The sequence below is a fragment of the Xiphias gladius genome, chromosome 6 (assembly GCF_016859285.1).
Source record: "Xiphias gladius isolate SHS-SW01 ecotype Sanya breed wild chromosome 6, ASM1685928v1, whole genome shotgun sequence".
Taxonomy (NCBI): domain Eukaryota; kingdom Metazoa; phylum Chordata; class Actinopteri; order Istiophoriformes; family Xiphiidae; genus Xiphias; species Xiphias gladius.
Genome location: NC_053405.1, coordinates 28576527 through 28597788, shown reverse-complemented (window position 1 = coordinate 28597788; position 21262 = coordinate 28576527). Strand labels below are relative to the sequence as shown.

Genomic DNA, 21262 nt, shown 5'->3' with positions numbered 1-21262 from the left:
CTCATGGGTATTTATTAAAACTCCCTGATTCCTCCTTCGTTCTTATATAAAAAAAACAACAGGTGGCAATATAACCCTAACTGTAAAGTTTTGCTGGCCAATCAGAAGCCTGGAAATAGTTATTACTGGTTCCAGTAGGCTAACAACAATGGCACATCAAAGCTAAAAAATTTGTTTTCCCTGTCTGCATGTCCATACTGAAAATTGAGTTTCAGAACATATTCACCCTGGCAGAGGTTTTGCAAAGGGTCCCTTTTCAATGACCTAAAACAGAGTTTGCGTGTGGGAGAATACGCCTAAATGTGATGATTTTGGTTGACATCATGTGTATCTGTCCAAATGCTGTTGAACCCCTAAACTTCTGGCACCGTGTTTTAAAAGGTTATATATCTCCCCCATAGTTCCATCTGTATTGATGTAAACCTACTTAAATGAAAGCTTAAATTAAAGACTTGGCACTTCAATTTAGTGTCCATTATTTTATTTCAAATTGAATGTGCTAAAGCACAGAGCCTGAAGTACAAAAAAATATGTAACTGTCTAAATAATTGCAGTATGTATATATTTTTTTGAAAATCAAGTTGTTTTTTTGTTTTTTTGTGTCTAAGGTGGCAGTTATCTTGAGGTTGGAGATGAGAGCTGTACACACATGGTGGTGGAGGAGAACTCAGTAAAGGAGCTGCCATTTTCTCCCTCCAGAAAGCTCTTTGTCGTCAAACAGGAGGTAGGCGTTCAGGGGTTTTTTGGTGTCCACACTGATATGAAATATCTTTTGGCAAAAGTTTCTAATATGTATAGAATTTAATATTATGTAATTTAATATACATGTAGAGAGTCTTAGAATTAATTGAATTTGATATTTTATACATTACTTACTAACATTGTGGAAGAAAGATAAAAGACTAGAAAGGAAAATGTGTTGAGATCGGAAAGCCACTAAACATCTCTGAATACCTCAACGGGATTGCAGAACAGCATGAACAATACAGAAAGAGTTTAGTTTGTTTCTAAAGACACAAGTTTGATACCACTGTGATACTGGTCAAGTACTATCTTGACATAAGAGAATAATTGGAATACTCTGAGGTTTCAGGAGGATACGCACACAATGGGAAAAGAGGAAAATAATGAATCCTCTCAGTGATTTCATCCTAAACACAATATCGAATGATCATATGAGTAGGATCTCTTAGGTCAAACCTCAATCGATATGGTCTCTGCTCTCCCCCTCTTTCTCTGTGCTGTCAGAGAGGGTTGTCAATAGTAGATTTCCCCTTCCATCGTTTGAATAATTTGAACCAAGGTGGAGTGGTGGGTTAGTTGCTTTTGTAACCCCACAATCAAAACAGCCTTTTCTTTACTCTGCCTGTTTTGCTTTTCAAAGAAAATTGTATGCCATTATAGTATCAGAAACCTTTTTTTTTTTTCATCCACCTCTGTCTTAATCCAGGGGTCAGTAAAAACAATTTTCTCTTCTGTGGCAGTGGTTCTGGGGAAGCATTCAGATGGATGCTCGGGCTGGAGAGTCCATGTACCTCTATGAGAAGGTGAGTGTATGATAGGTAATGTTAATTAATGTGTATTAATTCAAGACAAATGTACTTACATTCACCTGAAGAATACTGTACACTTTTACAAATTCAATACAGAAATACAAGTACAGAAAAAAAAAACTTTTTGTTTGCATTTCGTAAGAATTCTATGCAAACAATATAAAGGTACTGAATTACCTTTGTCCTTTAAATTCTTTTTGTCAAAAATATTTCTTAATAATAAACACTTAGTATTAAGAACTGCTCCCATTCCTATTTCAGTACTTATCATTTCTTTTAGTATAGAGCTATTTAATTAGTTTGAAACCAAACGAAGGACCCCTATTCAGACTCCTTCAGCATCTCCAAGAGGGTGATTTCATTCTCAGGGTTGTTTGTGCATTTTCTTTTTGAAAGTTAAAGGATAAGGATTATTTCAACCTTGCTGATTTCCCATGAATGTGGCCATTGTGGCTCTGTGGGTGTGCACTCGCCACCTCCGTTGTAGAGACTCAGAGAAACAAAGACTTGTGCAAAATAGTGTATAGTATAAGTGTAAAGTATATTGGGGCAATCAGTGTGATCCTCCTACAGCTTTTCCAAATATTTTAAAATAATTAATAATGAATAATTGCAATCACTTGTTTCAGGTCTGACTAAGAGTAAACACAGAAATTAACAGCAGGGAACAGCCATTATGCTGACTTTATAGGGATCTACCTCCAGGGAAACTTGCTGGCTGACCTGATCACTCTTCATAATGCTACACTGAGATGTCTCATTCTTTTTATTTTTGACATTTTACACCCAGGCTTAATTATCTAACAGAGTTGGACTTTCTCTCAGCTAATTGTAATTTCAAGTCATAGTGCATCCTGGAGTATAACCAGATGATGGTGTTTTATTGATGCTGGGACACACACATTGTAATTCCCCACAACGGAATAGGAGAGTGTGAAGTTAGCAAGGAGTAAAATGATGGTCCGTAGAGTTAATTTGGTGGCCATCACTGCCTCGTCACCATCCATGAAACACAGGGAAGCTGTTTACAGCCCTAAGAAACAACCAGCTATGATGCCACATCAAGATTTATGTCCATATCAGATTGATGTGTCACACTATAATATGGTCAAAAACAGATTTCAGCTAATTTGTGTTGACTTATGGTGAATAAAGCTGAGATACTTATCTCGTGGAGTTTCCTATCTATCTCCTAACAGGGACAAAAACAGCCTGCATAAGAATTCAAACAGTGTCAAATCGTCAAGACAAATTTTGATCAAATTCTTAGTGTGACTGCTGCTATAACCCATGTTTACAAACCAACCAATCAGAATACAGCATGATCTGTAACAGAATACACTCTGCTACATATTTTACATGCTATTCCTGAATAAAGTTTGGGGGAAAAAACAAATCCATGTACACAAACGATGGAAGTGTTGAAGAAAAGAAAAAGTTTGTAAGACTCTGGCAAAGAAGAAAACGTTGCAGACATACATTTTCAAAACATAAGAGCAGCACATCCCCATTTTTCCTGTTTTTTATTGAAATTCAAGCAGTTCAAGTCTGGTGATTAACCTTAAATTTTAAAAGGTAATTAGGGATTAAGAAATTGGTTAAATTACAGTTTTCCAGAAGCAATCAACGCAAATGAAGGCTTGAAAGTAAATGCAAACAATTCCTACAGGTTGGTGCCCCAGCCTCTGTCTGTACAAAGGCATTGTTGGAACAAACTGTGTTTTTACACCCTCTGATGCATTATTAGGACAATAATAATAATATAATATTGCCATCAGAATGGTGAGAAAGAGGCAAGTAACAAAGGAAGACAGACTGGTTTGTGAGGGGTTCTTCCTACAGCAAAATAATGACCCAAAACATTAAAAGAAAAGAACTAGATGGTCGCTTCACATGATGGAAGACCAGCAGAGTCTCCAGACTTAAACCCCATTGAACTGGTTTGGGATGAACTGGACAAAGGGTGAAAGCAAAGCAACACATTTTGGGAACTTGTGCTACAGTGTTGGTATGAACTTTCCAAACAATGTATCATTTAATTTGTAGAAAGAACGCCGCAAGTGTTTCTTCGTTGATTGAGTCAAACATTTAGATTAAATTTAGGATTTAAGATTCCATTATTCCTTTTTTTGGTTTAAATCCTTATTATTAATTTGTTCTGTGCTTTAATCTCAGAGTAGACAGACATTACAGTATGTAAATTTCAGTAACAACTGGATAAATAAAGGTGTTCTAAAAGTTTGACCGGTGACCTACATTTTTCTGTTTTATGTAGTAGTGCTACATTTCACAATGCATTCATCTCTCAATCTGACAGCCGCAAACTGATATTGTACAGTCTGACACAGATTGAGACCAGGAATTTATTAGACCCATCTCGCACAGTGTAACATGCACTAAACTTACTCGATCATTGTTGTGAAACAGTCTAAGGCCCACGTCATGCTTGGCATTAACATGCATCTTTGGTGATGCAAACACGAGTGGGTAGCCCAAGTACATCAATTCACACATGGCATTAGAATGCATCATCACTTGTGATTGGATCTCACTTCACCTCCTTTGTGCAAATAAACATGTAAATCATTTCTGTTTTCAAAGACCAAATACATTTTTATTTTTAGCCTGTGGGAGGCAGCAATGTGCTTCCCATGTTTAGTCTACTGGAAATTAAAGAGAAATAAAATAAATTTAGACTGGTTCATTGTGGACGAAGCCAGCTTATGCAATTTGAGAACCAATTGAATGATTGCATACTTCTGCTTATGCAGATAACTCCAGTTGAGTAAGCAGTCCTTCAATGAGGTCTAGGACACATTCGCATACACACTGCCAAAGACCACCTCTGAATGTGGTCTAAATGATTGGATCTCAATGCGTCCGCAATGCGTCTTGGGTGCATTCACACCTGTACTTACAGCTGTCCACTTGTATTGGATCACAAAAGACACATGTTAATGCCGGGTATGAACAGGGCTTAAAGGCACCTTTATGGAGTTGCCTAGTTAGCATCTTTATCAACTGACTGCACCCTTAAAGCAAAATTTAGACATTTGGAATAGCTGCCATCTGTTCCACCATATAGTTGAGCTCCAGATCCAGTTAAGTCAGAACAAAAGCATTGTACAACTAGTTATCAAGATTTATACATGAGAAAAAGATCGTATGACATTGACGATTTGCCTCCCTCACTGTTCAACAGATAATTGTATTAATTGCAAAAAGGTTTTACTTCAAGATGTTTTCATTTTTTTCCTCACATTTTCCCATATCATAATTTGCGAGACATGCAGATTGCACTCTTGTGGCTGTCTTTAATTTACTCGTCTTGTATTTTTCTCGTTGTCCCTTTCTACTTAAGAATGACAGCCCTGCCATGAAGAAGGCGGTGTCTCTCCTGTCCCTCACAACCCCTAACAGTAACCGTAAGCGTCGGCGCCTGAGGGACACACTGGCTCAGCTCACCAAGGAGACAGAGATCTCCCCCTTCCCTCCACCACGCAAAAGGCCGTCAGCAGAGCACTGCTTGTCCACGGGTTCTCTGCTAGACATCTCTAACACCCCTGAGACATGCAAAGCCTTGGCAGGTAAGACAAAAATGAGGGAGGACTGTAAAACACCAGCATGGTGCAAGTCTGAAACCCCTTTTCTTTCTCTGGTCTATGGTTATACCATTTCTGGGTTATACTGATGCAAAAATGCAATACCTTAAATGATATTCTCTCATGTGACTATGGTTGATTCTCTCTCTTTCATAAGAGAACAGTAACAAGTTTAACCCCTCTTCATTCTAGAAGACAGAGTAGGAAATGGTTCAGAGAGCAAAGGATACAATATAATGACCAGGAATAGGATGGTAAGAAGAAAGAAAAACAGGAAATGGAGGGTTAGGACAGACAGGGAAGAGTCGAGGAAAAGGTCCTACCTGAGTACAAGTACCCTTCAGCAACCAGAGGAGCAGCAGCAGCAGCCAAGAACTTCTGCAGGTCAGGTTTTGCTTCAAGAGTAGGATTGTGCTGATATTGTTAGCAAATATTTGTTGTGTGCAAAACAAATGATCTACTGCCCTCACAGCAGGGACACAAAATGGATGAACGGGATTAAAATAAATGAAAAAATGTATCAGTTATACATGTATCTCCATAAAGCATTCGCTGCACCTTGCCGCTATTCAGACATAAAATATAGCATAATATATTAGCATTTTTAGTTTGTATTTACACAACTGTTTTTGATGTCTCCATCAGAATATTACAATTGAAACTAATTTACAGATATTTACCACCTGCGAAATGCTTTAAAAATAGGGGAATGGCTTATGTAGATTTTGTTAGGATAAAGAGGAGTCTGATTTTCATCTATTCTGGTTATTCTAAGGAAGTGGTAAAATTTTGGATTGATATTTAAAAACAAAAAAAATTATTTCTGTGTATAACTCAAAATTTTATAGTTGCCCTTTAACTATAATATGTGTGGATTTGAGGGATGATGAAGAAGGAAAAGACCTGAACAACATTATCATCATGATTGGGGAAGTTTTATTTAAAGCTACAAAAAGACAACAGTTAAACACTTAATGTTCCAAAAAATTTTTTCAAGTATGAGTGGATTCTTGAAAGAGACATTAGGAAGAATAAAGAACAAAATAAAATTTTTGCGCATGGCTGGTATATTTTGATTCAGGGTGACGATTAGAGTTAACATGACAAAATGGTTAACTATGAAGAAAACTATTGAAATTTTTGTTCTTGCTAGCCGTGAGGAGGCTGTATGAGAGTTCCGTTTTTAGTTTGATGTTTCCAATGGGAAATGGAATAACTTACTTTTATGTTTTTATATTTTGTTGTTGTTTGTTCTTATTTTGTTTGACGTTTGCAGCTGGTGATGTTATGTACATGTTTATATATTGCTTCTTTGTTATTCATTATGTTAAAGTTCTTATTTCCTATTTTATGTATATGCTGTTTGTGCTTTTGACCTTATGTTAAACAAAAACAGTGCCGCAGTAGACAGGACAGGCTGTGAATTTATGTTGTGTTCTGATGACTCTAGAAAATTCAGTAGAAGTAGCTTTGTTGATTCAGCCCTAATTTCATCATTATTGCGGAATGAAAAAAATTGGACACCTGTCAGTGTCTTTGCTTCAATGCATTATTAAAAACTTTCTGTCTTCCTTACTGCCTGTCTTGTTACTCCAGAGAGTTCAAAGCCATCCAGAAGTTCAACTCCGGTTGTGTCCAAGCAGTCTGCCAGGTGGCATGTCTCCAAGGAGCTCTACCAGACTGAGAGCAACTATGTAGACATTTTAAGCACCATTCTACAGGTAGCTGTGTGTGTGTGTTTGTGTGTGTGTTTGCAGGATGTGCACATCTCTAAAACTCCCTCACAGGTTGGCCTGTTGGTTGCCCCTGACATCAGTTTCTGGCTAAGCTATAACCAAAAGTGTTTTTGTGTCTGTGTGTGCACCTGTATTTGTGTGTGTGTGCATGCTTGCTCTTCCTTAGCCTGTCATATCAGTTGGTCCCAGCAGAAAGTCAGGCAGCTGACCAGTGAGGAAGAAAATGACCTGCCCTCCCCGTCTCCTTCCCCTTCAAAATCTTTCACTCTTTTTGTGCCTTTTCTTTACTATCTTTCTTAGGCTTCCTTCATTTTGTTGTTTGCTTCCTTTTCATTAAATCTTTCACTGTCTCACTTTTTGCTTCAAAAATCTTTCCTCGATTTTTGTCATCTGTCTGTCCTGTAATCTTTTGTCTCTGTTGTAATCTGTTGGGATCAACTGCTTCTTGTCCTCAATAAAAGCTTATTGGTTAACTAAATCTGGTAATGTAAGGTTAGCTCTTTGGTGTTTTCTGCCTTGAATCTAAAAAGTAACTCACCACATGCTGGTAAAATCACCTTCACTTTTTCACTTCACAGTTACACAGATCGTATAAGCCCATGTTCAGATGGGCAGCAGATGATAAACTGATATTTAGTCTTCATTTTTCAACTTGTCACAACAGTACACAGGTTGTTTGCAAGAATTTTGGTTAAAGCAAAATTTGCTATTCCTTTTTTTCTGTCTTCTTTCACAAATGATGGTTGTGAAAAATGAATTAATTTACTTGGATGAAGAATAAGAGCCCAAGTACTCTCAAATTATATAGCTGGGTTAATTTACCTTAATAGTATGATAAATGCCACCACAAATGGTCAGAATATCTGGAAAGATTTCCCTGTCATTGCGAGTATGGCACTAACATAGTACAGTGTATTAATGGAGAGCAAATCATTTCAGATTTTTTTTCTTTGTGATATATATGATCCCTGTATTCAGAGCTGATGGCATGTCCACATTGGATCATGAGCTATTCCTTTCCTTCTCCATACTCTTGCTTCCAATCATTTGGATATAAGTTAAAATTGGTTTCATCCAAAGAATCTTGTTCCAAAACTGGGTAGGCTTTTTAGATGTTTTCTTGAGTGTCACCATGGTTTGTACCTTGTTGTAAACACTCTGTATTTACAATCATGAAGGCGTCTCTTGATTGTAGACTTTGCCAATGATATGCCTACCTCCTTGAGAGTATTCTTGATCTAGCTAGCTGTTGTGAAGGGGCTTTTTATCACCATGGAAAGAATTCTGCAATCATCCGCTTTAGTTGTCTTCTATGGTCTTCCAGGCCTTTTAGTGTTGCTGAGCTGACCAGTGTATTCCTTCTATTTAAGAATGTACTAAATTGTTGAATATGGCACTCCTAAACTTTCTGCCATCCAATGTGATGGATTTGTTTTGTTTTTTCAACCTAATGATGGCCTCCTTCATTTGCATCGACACCTCTTTGGACTGCATATTGATAGTTCCCATGAACAGCTACCAAATGCAAATTAAACACTTGGAATCAGCTCAAAACCTTTTATCTGCTTAATTTGTCATGAAAAATATGAGGGAACAGGCCATACCTGGCCATGGAACTGATCAATTGTAAATTGACGAGCTATGTTTAGGTTATGCTTCTGCATGTATTCTATCAGCTCCCCAGTAAAAAAGTGTTGATGAGTGAAATGTAGTGATCACACAGTAACTATACTCCCCAAATAGTGCAGTAAAATACATTATTTTACCCTGTTTCTACACAGTCTTCAGTATAGAGTATATGATATGAGGTCCAGTTGCAGTTTCAACTCATCAGTTACTTCTTCGTCAGCTCTATTTGGCAGTTAAAGAAGATAAATAAACACAAGGTGCAGTAAAGCAAGGCATGACCTGCTGTCAGGGTACGGTCTACGATTTTTCTATAGATGATAGTCATTAAAACGGTCCAAAATAAGTTATCTGTCAGTCTCCATAACGTCATGTTTACTGCTTTTGGTTTGTTTTTTAATAAGTCAGTGTGAACATAATTCGGACTTGAACTTATAGTCAACAGTATTTCATTTTTTTTTTTCCTTGGTCTGGACCTACAGTTACAACTACACCTACAACATCAGTTGTATAGCTGACCTCAAATGCTGACTGTCACTAAGAGATTTAACCTGAGAAGCAAACTGAAGGAATAAACACATTAGGTTACATCTTAAGAGCATGTATATGAAAATACAGCGTGAATACCTGTTAGATGAATATTTTTGCTGTTCTAATGAAACATACTGTATTATTGAATCCAAGTCTTTGAAAGCATTTTACTCATTGATATTTTGATTTTTGTGCAACTTTGTGTGACATGCTAGTTCATTTTTCATTCATTTATTTGTGTGTGTTTGTACACTTCTGTCATATCTTGTGTCATATCTTTTTTTAGTATTTCAAACATCCATTGGAAAAAGAGGGGCAGGTAGGCGGACCCATCCTGGCCCAAGAAGAAATTAAGACAATATTTGGCAGCATCCCAGACATCTACGAGGTTCACACCAGAATAAAGGTAGTGTGCCCAAATGGCCAAATTATTATGATGGTGTCATTTTTGGCCTGCTGTTGTTGATCTGTTATTTTCTATGTATGACGGTTTGTATTTATCAGAATGACCTTGAGGACCTCCTGACAGACTGGTTAGAGGACAGGAGTGTAGGAAACATTATTCTCAAATATGTGAGTTCAAAGAAATCTGTTAATATGCAGAATTTATTTGCATATTTTTATGTTTATACAAGACTCTTAGATAACACCGCCAAAACCTCATACCTGTATCTGTGTGGATCTTCCTCTTGATGACCTGTCCTCATCTTTCCAGTCTAAAGAACTGGTGAAGGCCTACCCACCCTTTGTCAACTTTTTTGAAATGAGCAAGGAGACTGTTGTTCGATGTGAGAAACAAAAGCCACGCTTCCATGCTTTTCTCAAGGTATGATCTTTTCATTTGTACTGAATGTATGTGTTTGCCTGGCTGGTGGATTTCACGCACAGTACATTTTTCATAAGAGACTTGCAAGAGGTGAGAAACAAAAACAATAAGGAAGACCTTTCGTTATATGACGGTACTTAATTTTAAGGGATCGAAGCCAAACAGATTGGGAACCACTGGTCTTAACTATGTTACAGAGATGATGTACATTAACCGTAGGTGGATTGATGAGGTTATAGTTCGTGGTGCTGCTGTGAAGTAATGTCTTCTTGTCACTTGTTGCAATAGGCATGTCACAATACCAGAAATTTGGTAGTTGTACCAATGAACCATTGAACCATTCTCGATCAAATTCAACACCATGGCAAAAGGTAGAAAAAAGATAGAGGCTGCTGCACACACAATGTGCTAACACACGCCCACACAGACACATACACACACCCCTCCATATAGTCAGTGTGCAAGCAGTAGTTTAGATTGGCTAACACGGTGACAGATCAATAGTTTGAAAAATAAACATTGGCATTTGTGTGTGGAGCATTGCCATAACAGATGTCAGCTGTCGCCATTCACAACCAATAGTGTTAACATCTCAGGATATTTTGCCAACATGTCATTAATATCAAATTAGCAACTCAAACCTACCTTTTCAGAATTTTTGCGTTGAGTTTGTACCAAAGTGTCCGTTCTTGTGACACCCCTATGTCCCAGGTTATAGCATTACATTGGACAGTTTTTCAGAGTTTTCATTTGATGGATTTTCAGAGTTGAAAGTAAACATTATGTCATAGAAATATGGCAAACGTTTGAGAAAAGTGGGAACAATAAACCCAGTTATGTGTGACAGAAATATGTTGTTCTTTTTTATCCCTTTATGTGACCCCTCATTTATCTCCTGACCCCAAGGTCCAGAACTGTAGGAAAGTTCCTCTAGTGCCTTTACATGTAGTTTAGATACAGGGTTATAGTCAGTGTACTCAAGCAAACTGATTTCTTAAATGTCATGTAAATAAAAAATCTGGGTAGGGTATTAAAGAAACCTAATTTCCCAGCTAGATTTCTCCTGGAGATTGCTGAACTCTGGGCTTTGGTTTGTAATTGGCTTTATTATACATAGGCATGTACAGAACAAAAGACTTTAGGCAGGGAGCAGTGGGATGGAAGGAAGGATCATTAAACGTAGCAATGCATCCTCACATTTACAACAGTTCCATCCCAGGTGTGACTAACACTGAAACTGTAAGTAGTTTTTAGAAGTCTCTATTAGGTTTCCAGAGTTGAGCATTTGACTGTTGACTTCTAAGAGAGTTTTTTAGTTGAAGAACAAAGGCGATAATGCTGATACACGGAAATTTACCAAATGGGTTTTATATATATAAATTATTGATATCGCTATGAAGATTATAATGCCAAAAAAATTCTAAAATAATGCACTATTCCTAAAACCTCCCCAGTCACCAGATCTGACTCCAGTAGAACAACAGCAGAACAAGATTGGAAGCATGAATGTGCAGCTGACAAATCTGCAGAAATGATTTGATGCAATCACGTCCACAGGGCCCAGAATCATGATAGGAATGTTTCCAACATCTTGTGGAGTCCATACCATGAAGAATTTCGGCTGTTTTGAGAGCAAAGGGAGACCCTACCCCAGTACAGTGTAGTGTATATATAGAGTGCTTTTGAGTCTATGTAGCCTTTTTTAATCTCTGTGTTGTCATCAGGACATGCCCATTCACTGTGGGTTGTTCAATTAAAATTGCATAAAGCAGTGATAAAGTGAGTAAAATGGTGGGGATATAGTGCAAAATGCTTTTGTTTCCCATCTCAATGTGTCATTAGGTTCAAACAAACACAAGTCACACTAGGACTTAAATTTTACAGATCAACCAAGCCAAGCCGGAGTGTGGCAGGCAGACACTGGTGGAGTTGCTCATCAGACCTGTACAGAGACTGCCTAGTGTGGCCCTTCTTCTTAACGGTAAAACACAAACACGCACAAACTCACATCGCTTTGTTACAATAGTTAAGAAAAAACCCATTGTGCTAATTACATATATTACATTGATACACGTCTGTAATTTCTCTTTTTCGCTATTCTTTTCTACTCACTTATGTCTACGATTTTTTTTTTATCTCTTCCTGCCTGTCTATTTCCTTCCGAACTTTCCCTTTCTTCCAACATTGCAGACATAAAGAAACATACGCCAGATGACAACCCTGACAAGATAACACTCGAGAAAGCAATTGATTCTCTGAAAGAAGTTATGACGTGAGTTGGCCTGACCTTACCCCCTTTTTGAGATGATCACACAGTCAGCATTGCTTGATCATTTCCAACACCTCATGTGAGCTCTCTCATCATGAGCCTTGACCATTCAACTTGGAATAATTTAGCCAAGAGTTGGCAAGAAAGATTTTTAAGACTTGAAATACACTCACTGAGTACTTTATTAGGAACACTTCTACACCTTTTTATTCATGAAATTATCCAATCAGCCAATCATGTGGCAGCAATGCAGTGGATAAAATCATGCAGATACAGGTAAGGAGCTTCACTTAATGTTCACATCAAACATCAGAATGGGGGAAAAATGCGATCTCAGTGATTTTGACCGTGACATGATTGGTGCCAGATTTGCTGGTCGGAGTATTTCTGACACTGCTGATCTCCTGGGACTGTCACATATAACAGTTACACCAGTCTAGACATGAAACCCTGAGGTGGATGGGATACAACAATAGGCGACCATGTTGGGCACCACTCCTTTCAGTTTGAGAACAGAAATCCGAGGCTGCGGTTGCCACAGGTTCATCAAAACTTTACTGCTGGAAGACTGGAAAAATTAAGCCAGGTCTGATGAATCGTGATATCAGATGAGGCACGCATATGGTGGAGTCCGAATTTGGTGTCAACAACATGAATCCCTGGGCGCAGTTTGCACTGTGTTAACAATCCAGGCTGCTGGTAGTGGTGTAATGCTGTGGACCCCTTCATACCAATCATAAATTTTTTGAATGCAGCCTATCTGAATATTTTGTTGACCGTGTGCACCGCTTTATGGCCACAATTTACCCTTCTTGTAATGGCTACTTCCATCATGATAATGCACCAGTCACCATATCTAAATCCAGTACACCTTTGGAATGTGGTAGGATGGTAGATTGGCAGCATCAATGTGCAGTTGACAAATCTACAGAAATGATGGGATGCAATCATGTCAACTTGTAGCAGAATTCAAAGGAATGTTTCCAACATCTTTTGTAATCCATGTCAAGAAGAGCTGACGCTGTTTTGAGAGCAAAGGGAGGCCCTACCTAGTATTTGTATGGTGTCCCTAATAAAGTGTATTTGACACCACTGAACTGAGTGCCTTTTACAATAGTCGTGAACTTTCAAACAATGTACTGTATTAAATGTACAATTGTAGAGGTTAGTAGGGAGGATAGAGTAGAGTATATTACATATATTTGGCTATTTAAATGCATGTTTTTCCCCAGGATTATGCTTACCTGACGTGAAAGATGCTCCCATTCTTTAAGTTAATTCTCTGTGAGTCATTGATGCAAACAACACGGAACTACTCATACAGTCTGTTAAAATTGGTTTTCAGCTGGTGATCATCAAATTAACTCTTCCATTTCCACCTGACTCTGATCATTTCTACTTTTCAAACTTGTAAAAACTGAGGTTTTCTTTCTTCCCGATATTGTGAACTACTGCTTTGATAAGTTGAAATACAATTTTTTATTTTAAAAATAATTAGTGTCGATTGATGGGCAAAAAAAAAGCGCAATTCTATCAATTTAAATTTAAATCCACAACACAAGTGTAAAAAAATTGAGCAGTCTGAATACTTTCTGAATCCACTAAATACAGTATATCAAATGATTTCTTCTGACATCAGCAAAGGTGCTCTTTATTTTGGAGGAGGGTGGCACCTCCACCATAAAACCCTGAAATGCTAATCATAAATCTGTACTTGAATAATTCGTCCTGTGATTTCTGTTTTACTCTGGAAGTTGGAAAATCAAATATTGTTAACTCTTAATGTTCTCGTATGTTTTGCCATATTCCATCTGGTCTAGCTTTGTGATCCAACCATGCGCAATCGACTTGTTGATTATTTTCCTTGTCAATTATATATGAATAATCAGTGAATGCTTACCCTGTAAAAGGTTGGAAAATAGCCATTACATTTTCCCATAGTCCAAGGAGATGTCTTTAAATTGCTTGTTTTTTTTCTATCCAATTGTCCAAAACCCAAAGATGTTCAATTTACAATGCTATTAAACAGAAATAAGCAGCAATTCCTCAGACTTGAGAGGGTGGAACCAGAAAATGTTGAGCATTTTTCCTTGATAAATGTGTAGCTTGCAGGCCTTCTGAACAGCAACCAAGATTTGTTTACCATTACTCAATAGTAATATAATTTATTCTGCATGCTTCTAATGTACAGTATATTGAGTTGGTGACTGTTACCTTTAAACCCCTTTAACCTAATTTACGCCGGTAAAATTAACTAAATAAAACAATATACTTACAAAAATTATGTCACTATCCAAATACTTAATGGAACCAAACTGTATATAATAGTCACCAGGGAGAAAGCAAAATGTTAGCTCCACAGCTAGCACACCTAATGATGTCCACTGTCCAAACATGCTAGCTTAGTAGCATGCAGCTTTTAGCCTAGCTGTAAAACTCTACACAATAACTCCAAACTTTCCAAAAACACTACTTTTACATCTTAAACATCAACAACAGCCACTTACTGCATTCCGCTTCAGTAATACTCTTATCAAAACTTATCGAAAAGGATTGGGTCTTTCTCTGCACATTAATCCTGCTTCTCTCTGTCCTTGCATCAAGAGACGGCAAGGGAGCAATTTGCTTTCACATAACCTTGCATCTCATTCTGCTGTTGTTTTTCTCACCCCCCCAGCCTGTCAGTAGCTTAGGAACTTGACATTGCCTCTTCACCAGCTAATTATGAGGTAGAATGCAAACAAACAGGTGAAAGTAAAACAAGCAGGCTAGTTTTTAAGCCCATCACCACGTGTAAACCCCTGTACCTTCCACACAAACTGCTTATGTACTAAAATTGGATTGAATTATGCTGCTTTCACTGTCTTCAGTAAATTGCAATACTCAGTATAAGCCGATACAGACATTAACAGACCCTGCATTACATCTCAAATAAGTAAACACATTGGCAATACATACAATATCCTAGGGTTAATGAAAGAAAGTAACCCTGTGGGTTACAAATGACTGAGACAGGTGATGGATTATCGAAATTGTTGTTTTTTCGTTTTTGTTTTTGTTTTTTTGTTTTATTGTTAGTCAACTAATTGATTTATTGGCTAATTGTTTCAGTACTAGTGAGATGAGCAATAACATTATTAACTAACTTCCCCTCTCATTTCCCCTCAACCAGTCACATCAATGAGGACAAGAGGAAGACTGAAGGCCAGAAGCAAATCTTTGATGTTGTTTATGAAGTTGATGGCTGTCCTGTAAGTTTGAGGATTGCTATTGTTTGCATGTCTGTGGTTGTTTAGACCAAGTGCTATAATCTTTTTATTCATGTTATTCCAAATGAAAAAACAAACTGAAATTATGGGGCTCTGCACATTGTCCCTGAAAATAGATTTATTGTAGGCTCCCTACAGATCAGTCAAGTCATAGTTTGAAACCGGAATCTCTTCTTCACAAAAGTATTCAGACCGTTTGCTGTCGTGTTCGAAATTGTGGTCAGGTGCATCCTTTGCTTTAATTATCCTTGAGGTATCTAGAGCTTGACTGGAGTCCACCTGTGACAAATTGAATTGAATAGACAGTTTAGAAAGACACACACGTCTATATATAAGGCCCTACAATTCATTGCATGTCAGGACAAAAACCAAGCCATAAAGTCCAATGAACTCTTTATAGACCTCTGTTGTAAAATTATGGCTAGGTATAGATCATGGCAGGGGTATGAAATTATTTCTAAAGCTTTGACTGTTCCCATGAGCATAGTGGCTTCACTAATTGAAAAATGGAAGAAGTTTGGAATAGGGATGTGTGTGATTAGTCTAATAAACAATTAAACATTGTTAACTTTGCTAGTCGGCTCCAGAACTACTGGTCGGTATTTCTTTTCGGTTAAACCCCCTCTCCCCATGCTTGTGCTCGGACGTTGTCAACTGGCAAGGTGGAAACTGGGAGAGATGACATCTTGTAAAACCAGCTTGTTTTAGCAGTGTTTTATCCAGAAAATGAAAACAAGGGTGTATGTAAACTGTGTCAAAATTACCTGGCACATAACCACTCGACCCGAGTAATGCATAACCACATTCAGCACAGGCATGTGGACTTAACCTCCAAGGACAGAAGTTTGCTGGTGCTAGCACTGATAACATTAGCCACACTAGGAAAACTATTATAACAAGCAGTGTTGACATTAATTACCTAGACTGTGGCGCCCACCAGTCTAATTTGTCCCACAATGAGTCATAATGAACCGAGAATATTTTTTTACACTTCTCATTATAAAAAAAGATCTATAACCTGTAACAAAGACGGTGTACACAGTACACCATATGGTCCACTGTGTGTGGTTGTGTATATATGCATGTATCTAAATGTATAAATATATGTTTATACATATTGTATGTGTCTGTGCGTGCATTTGTGTGTGCGTATCTGTGTGTGTGCATATGTGCATGCGTGATAGTGTGCATATTTGTGTGCGTGCGTGTGTGTATGTATGTATATATATGTGTGTATGTGTGTACATGTATGTATATATGTGTGTGTGTGTGTGTGTATAATATATGTATGTGTATTTGCTTTTATGTGTGTACATAGTAGTATTGTCAAATGTATATTTCCCACAGAGAAAAAATTAATTCTGTATTATTCAACATAACATGAATAACCCATGGCTGGTTTTTGTCCTCTGCAGGCAAACTTGCTTTCATCCCATCGCAGTCTGGTCCACAGAGTAGAAACAATCGCCCTGGGAGACCAGCCATGTGACCGTGGAGAACATGTCACACTCTTCCTCTTCAATGACTGCCTTGAGGTGTGAATGTACACGAACACTAATAACTTTTGACTATTTTACACAGAACATATTCACACCTGATCTACCTGCTTCACCATAGTCTAATCTGAAGGTCTTCCCCTTACATTGAAACTATCTTCAATCCTTATTTGAGTCTTCACCTACCTTCAAGTATAAATGTAAAGTTTTATTTATTTATTTATTTATTTTATTTTTTTTTGAAGACTTGGTCAAACAACATTTAATTGAATCACTCGCACCAAGGAACAAAGTTAATAAACACAAATACCCCATTGTTGTTATCCAACTTTGTTGACCTCGAGCCAAAAGGTCAACCCATACACTGTTGACCAATACATTCTTGATGGTGCTGACCTTTGCGGGCACAGAGAGCTAGAGTTCAAAATGGGTCATTACATTTTGCAATCTAACAGAAGTAGCTTAATTGCTGTGTTGCACCACATACTTGTATGTGAGGATTAACTTAATACTAGAACCATCTTTTTGAGTTTGTAAATGACATGTACATTTTTTTTTTTTTTTCATCTTTCCATCCTGGTCCCATTTTTATATACTTTATTGGAACACTTGCAAACGTGCAATTGACAGTAACAGTAGAAACACTACCTCTACTACTTGTAAGCTATACATTTCAAAAAGGCAGTTCTTTAACTATCTCTACGAGGAGTCACTATATCACTAATCTTCTAAAGCTACATATTTTGCGAAGATACACATGAATTTTGCTACCTTCTGTTGTGAATAGGCCTTAATGCTGCAGTTAAAGCTCACATGAACATCAGAATGGGGGAAAAAATTTGTTCATTGTGACCTTTACTGTGGCATGATTTGTTTGTGGCAGATGGCTGGTTTGAGTAATTCTGAAACTGCTGATCTCCTGGGATTTTCACGCATAATAGTCTCTAGAGTTTACTCAGAATGGTGCAAAAAAACAATACAACATCCAGTGAGCGGCAGTTCTTCAGACAGAAACACCTTGTTGATCAGAAAAATCAAAGGAGAATGGCCAGACTGGTTCGAGCTGACAGAAAAGCTACAGTAATTGTGATAACAACTCTATACAACTGTGGTGAGCAGAAAAGCATCTCAGAATTCACAACACTTCAAACTTTTAGGCAGATGTACTAAACCATTAGAAGGTGATGCTACAGGGTCATCACAACTGGGGAGATGAAGACTTGAAAAAATGAATCTCGATTCCTTTTGAGGCGCGCAGATGGTATGGTCTGAATTTGGTGTCAGCAACATGGACCCAATTTTGCCTTTTGTCAACAGTCCAGGCTGCTGGTAGTGGTGTAATGCTGTGAGGAATGTTTTCCTGGCACGCTTTGGGCCCCTTAATACCAATCAGTAATTTTTTGAATGCCATAGTGTATCTGAATATTGTTGTTGACCATGTGCATCCCTTTATGGCCACAAACCCTCCTTGTACTTCCCCACGATAATGCACCATGTCACAAAGCAAAAGATATATCAAACTAGTTTCATGAACATGACAATTGTTGAGTTCATTGTACTTCAGGGGCCAGTACAAGATCTTTGGAATGTGGTAATGGGAGATTGGCAGCATGACCGTGCAGCTGACAAATGGGCAGAATTGATGGGATGCAATCATGTCAACATGTACCAGAATCTCAAAGGAATGTTTCCAACATCTTTTGAAATCCATGCCATGAAGAATTGAGGCTGTTTTGAGAGAAAAGGGAGGCTCTACCGGGTATTAGTATGGTGTTCCCAATAAAGTGATTCGTGGGTGTATTTGAGAACACTGAACTTTTTGGGTGCAATTTCAGATCTTTTGAAGGTCATATTCAGTGCTGTATGTCATATTATGCACAAAACTTTGGAGCTGTACACAACTGCGTGCCTTTCACAATAGGTGTGCACTTTCAAGCAATGTACAGCATGAAATGTACAACTGTAAATGATAATAAAGAAGATACAGTTTTGAGAGTGAAAAAGGCCCTTTATGGTGTAATAAAGGGACGCGGTGAGTGTATATGTGATACAAATTTGTTATGTTGGTTGCAGTATTGGTATGTGGTGTGGTATTTAGAATTCACTAGAGTTCATCCATCAACTTTAACCACATCCAATAAATGATATACTCTATGTAGAAGTAAAATAAATAGCTGCATCACCGGAAATGCCTTTCTAATTTTATTACCTTGAACTCTGATATCATTTATCCAGTGATGTTAGGAAAAAGTCTCCCTAAATACGTCCATTTCCTACTTCTTTCTTTCTCTGTACGTTGTTTGTAAAGGGAATCTCAGCAGGGATCTCAGCATATTCTTAAACACATGCTGAGGTTCTTGTGCAGATTCAGTGGTGAGGCGGAAAGGAGCCTTTGGCAAAGTAACAAGATTGAAAAGGTAATCAATTCATTTGTGTGCAGTCTATCATTGTTGAGACAGTTAGTGTGTGCGATACTTAGCAAAGAGGCAGCGTAGGAACAGGGCAGACAATCATGAAAGAGATGATGTGGGTGTTGGCTTTGATTCAGGAGTGTTGGCGACACCTCCTAATGAGCCTGTGTGTGTTGAAAAGACACACTGACAGTTCACCATGTTGTCCTTTACATATATTGAGTGAATGTTGTTAGAGTGGTTTCCTCATTAGTCCCCTCCATCTTCACTAGTCACTGATTAACTCTTGCATTCATATAATCACATTCACCATGACAAAATAACAATGACCTATAATGTAGTATCCTATTTTATCCTCTCCAACTCTCTTGCTCTTCCTCCTTCCCTCCTTTGTCTTTCAGCTTTCTCAGCTCCTAATTAATGTGACAATAATGAGTTGCGTCGTTTACCTCTATGAATGCCTCACTGATTTAGTGCCAAGTAAACAACAGCAGCTTCACCTTCATACTGCAAAATGCACTAACACGCATTTCTAAATTGCAAGGACACACACTCATACGTACAGGATGTTGTTTGAAAGTTGCCCTCCCTACATTAACCTCCAAAGTTGCCTTCTCACTTTATGCATGTGTTTGGGGGTGTGTATGTGTCTCTGCAGATTGCAAGGAAGCGACACAAGGTGATCAATACGTTTAAGAGCCCGCTGGGACAGACAAGACCACCACCACCACTCAAACACATTGCACTGATGCCGCTGTCCCAGATTCGAAAAGTGCTGGACCTGCAGGACACAGACGGTAACACAGTGACAACATGCACACACTGCAAACTAATGAAGTTGCTGCTCATCACTCCATTTATATGCCATTTGAGTGGATAAACGCCCTTTTGGAGTGTCCCTGTAATACACCACAATGACAAACCAACTTCAACTTGTTTCAATTATTTGAAAACAGTTAAGTTAGTAGAAGCATTTTCCCAGTTTGTTCTTTCAAGGATGGGATCTAAGTCAGCTGCTAAAATCGTTTAATTCCCAATGTCTGTTTCTGGAAAATCTCACAACAAGCATGGATGTCATTTAAAATAATTTCGTAAATCAAGAATGGTCATTAGTAGCTGACTCAAAGGTTGATTTTCAGTTTCCTTTGACACACCAAGAAGAAATCGTTTCAAAATTCCTACCAACTTCTAATTTAAGTAAAGGATAGGTTTACAATTTTCAAATCTGTCTTAATTCAGCAGTCAGGTGCCCATATTAACATTGAAACAGGTTTTGCATACTATAATTATTTTTTCCTGTTTTCAAGTATTTTTTAGTAGAATATTGTTTTTGATTCTACCCCTCCACTGCAGCTGCACAAGTAAACCCTGTCTTTGGAAACAGAGGGAACTCCATACTTAAAAACACTAACTTTGGCAGATTTCCTCTTGATTTTCTCTAACTCAGACAACTGAAGCCTCGTGTAAGCTTCAGATAAACTTTTGAATATATTCTTGCATAAAATTAGGATTGTTTTTTGTTTTTGTTTTTTGTCGCCCCTCCAACACTTACATTGAAGGCACATTAGGAAGGGGTGTTTTAATGGCAAGTGTGAACATGAGGAATTATAACATTAAGTAAAACATATTCAATGTTTAAATAAGGACCTGACTATTACTTTAGAACAATTTTCAAAGATTGTGACCCTTTCTTTCAATTAGCTTGCATTTGTAATAAATCTTTGTAAATTGATTTACATAGTTGAAATAAACTTAAATCAGGAAATCCAAAACCAATAAGGGCAGAACGCTCAGCAAAATAGTCAACAGTCATGTAAGGTTTACACATCCCATAGTTAACGGGCTAAAAACATGTAAAGATTATAGTATCTTTAGTATGCATTAAGCTCAAATTATTAAGATTGAGACATGAACATAACTTGATTTATTGTGCTTTGATTGCA

The 21262-nt window shown here is 37.7% G+C and overlaps 1 protein-coding gene across 6 annotated transcripts in view; it reads left to right on the top strand.

The window, feature by feature from the left end:
• Positions 1 to 21262, top strand: part of ect2 (epithelial cell transforming 2) — a 62751-nt gene that overhangs the window by 18636 nt on the left and 22853 nt on the right. For 5 of the 6 annotated variants that reach the window (XM_040129259.1, XM_040129260.1, XM_040129257.1 and 2 more), the window contains 12 exons: positions 609 to 724; positions 1485 to 1547; positions 4915 to 5140; positions 6752 to 6876; positions 9335 to 9454; positions 9553 to 9621; positions 9764 to 9874; positions 11759 to 11855; positions 12065 to 12146; positions 15316 to 15394; positions 16828 to 16947; positions 19978 to 20116. In XM_040129259.1, the coding sequence (XP_039985193.1) occupies positions 609 to 724; positions 1485 to 1547; positions 4915 to 5140; positions 6752 to 6876; positions 9335 to 9454; positions 9553 to 9621; positions 9764 to 9874; positions 11759 to 11855; positions 12065 to 12146; positions 15316 to 15394; positions 16828 to 16947; positions 19978 to 20116 (1347 nt within the window). Of the gene's footprint in view, positions 1 to 608; positions 725 to 1484; positions 1548 to 4914; positions 5141 to 5347; positions 5540 to 6751; positions 6877 to 9334; positions 9455 to 9552; positions 9622 to 9763; positions 9875 to 11758; positions 11856 to 12064; positions 12147 to 15315; positions 15395 to 16827; positions 16948 to 19977; positions 20117 to 21262 lie in introns of all 6 variants that reach the window. The other variant, XM_040129261.1, reaches the window with a different exon arrangement.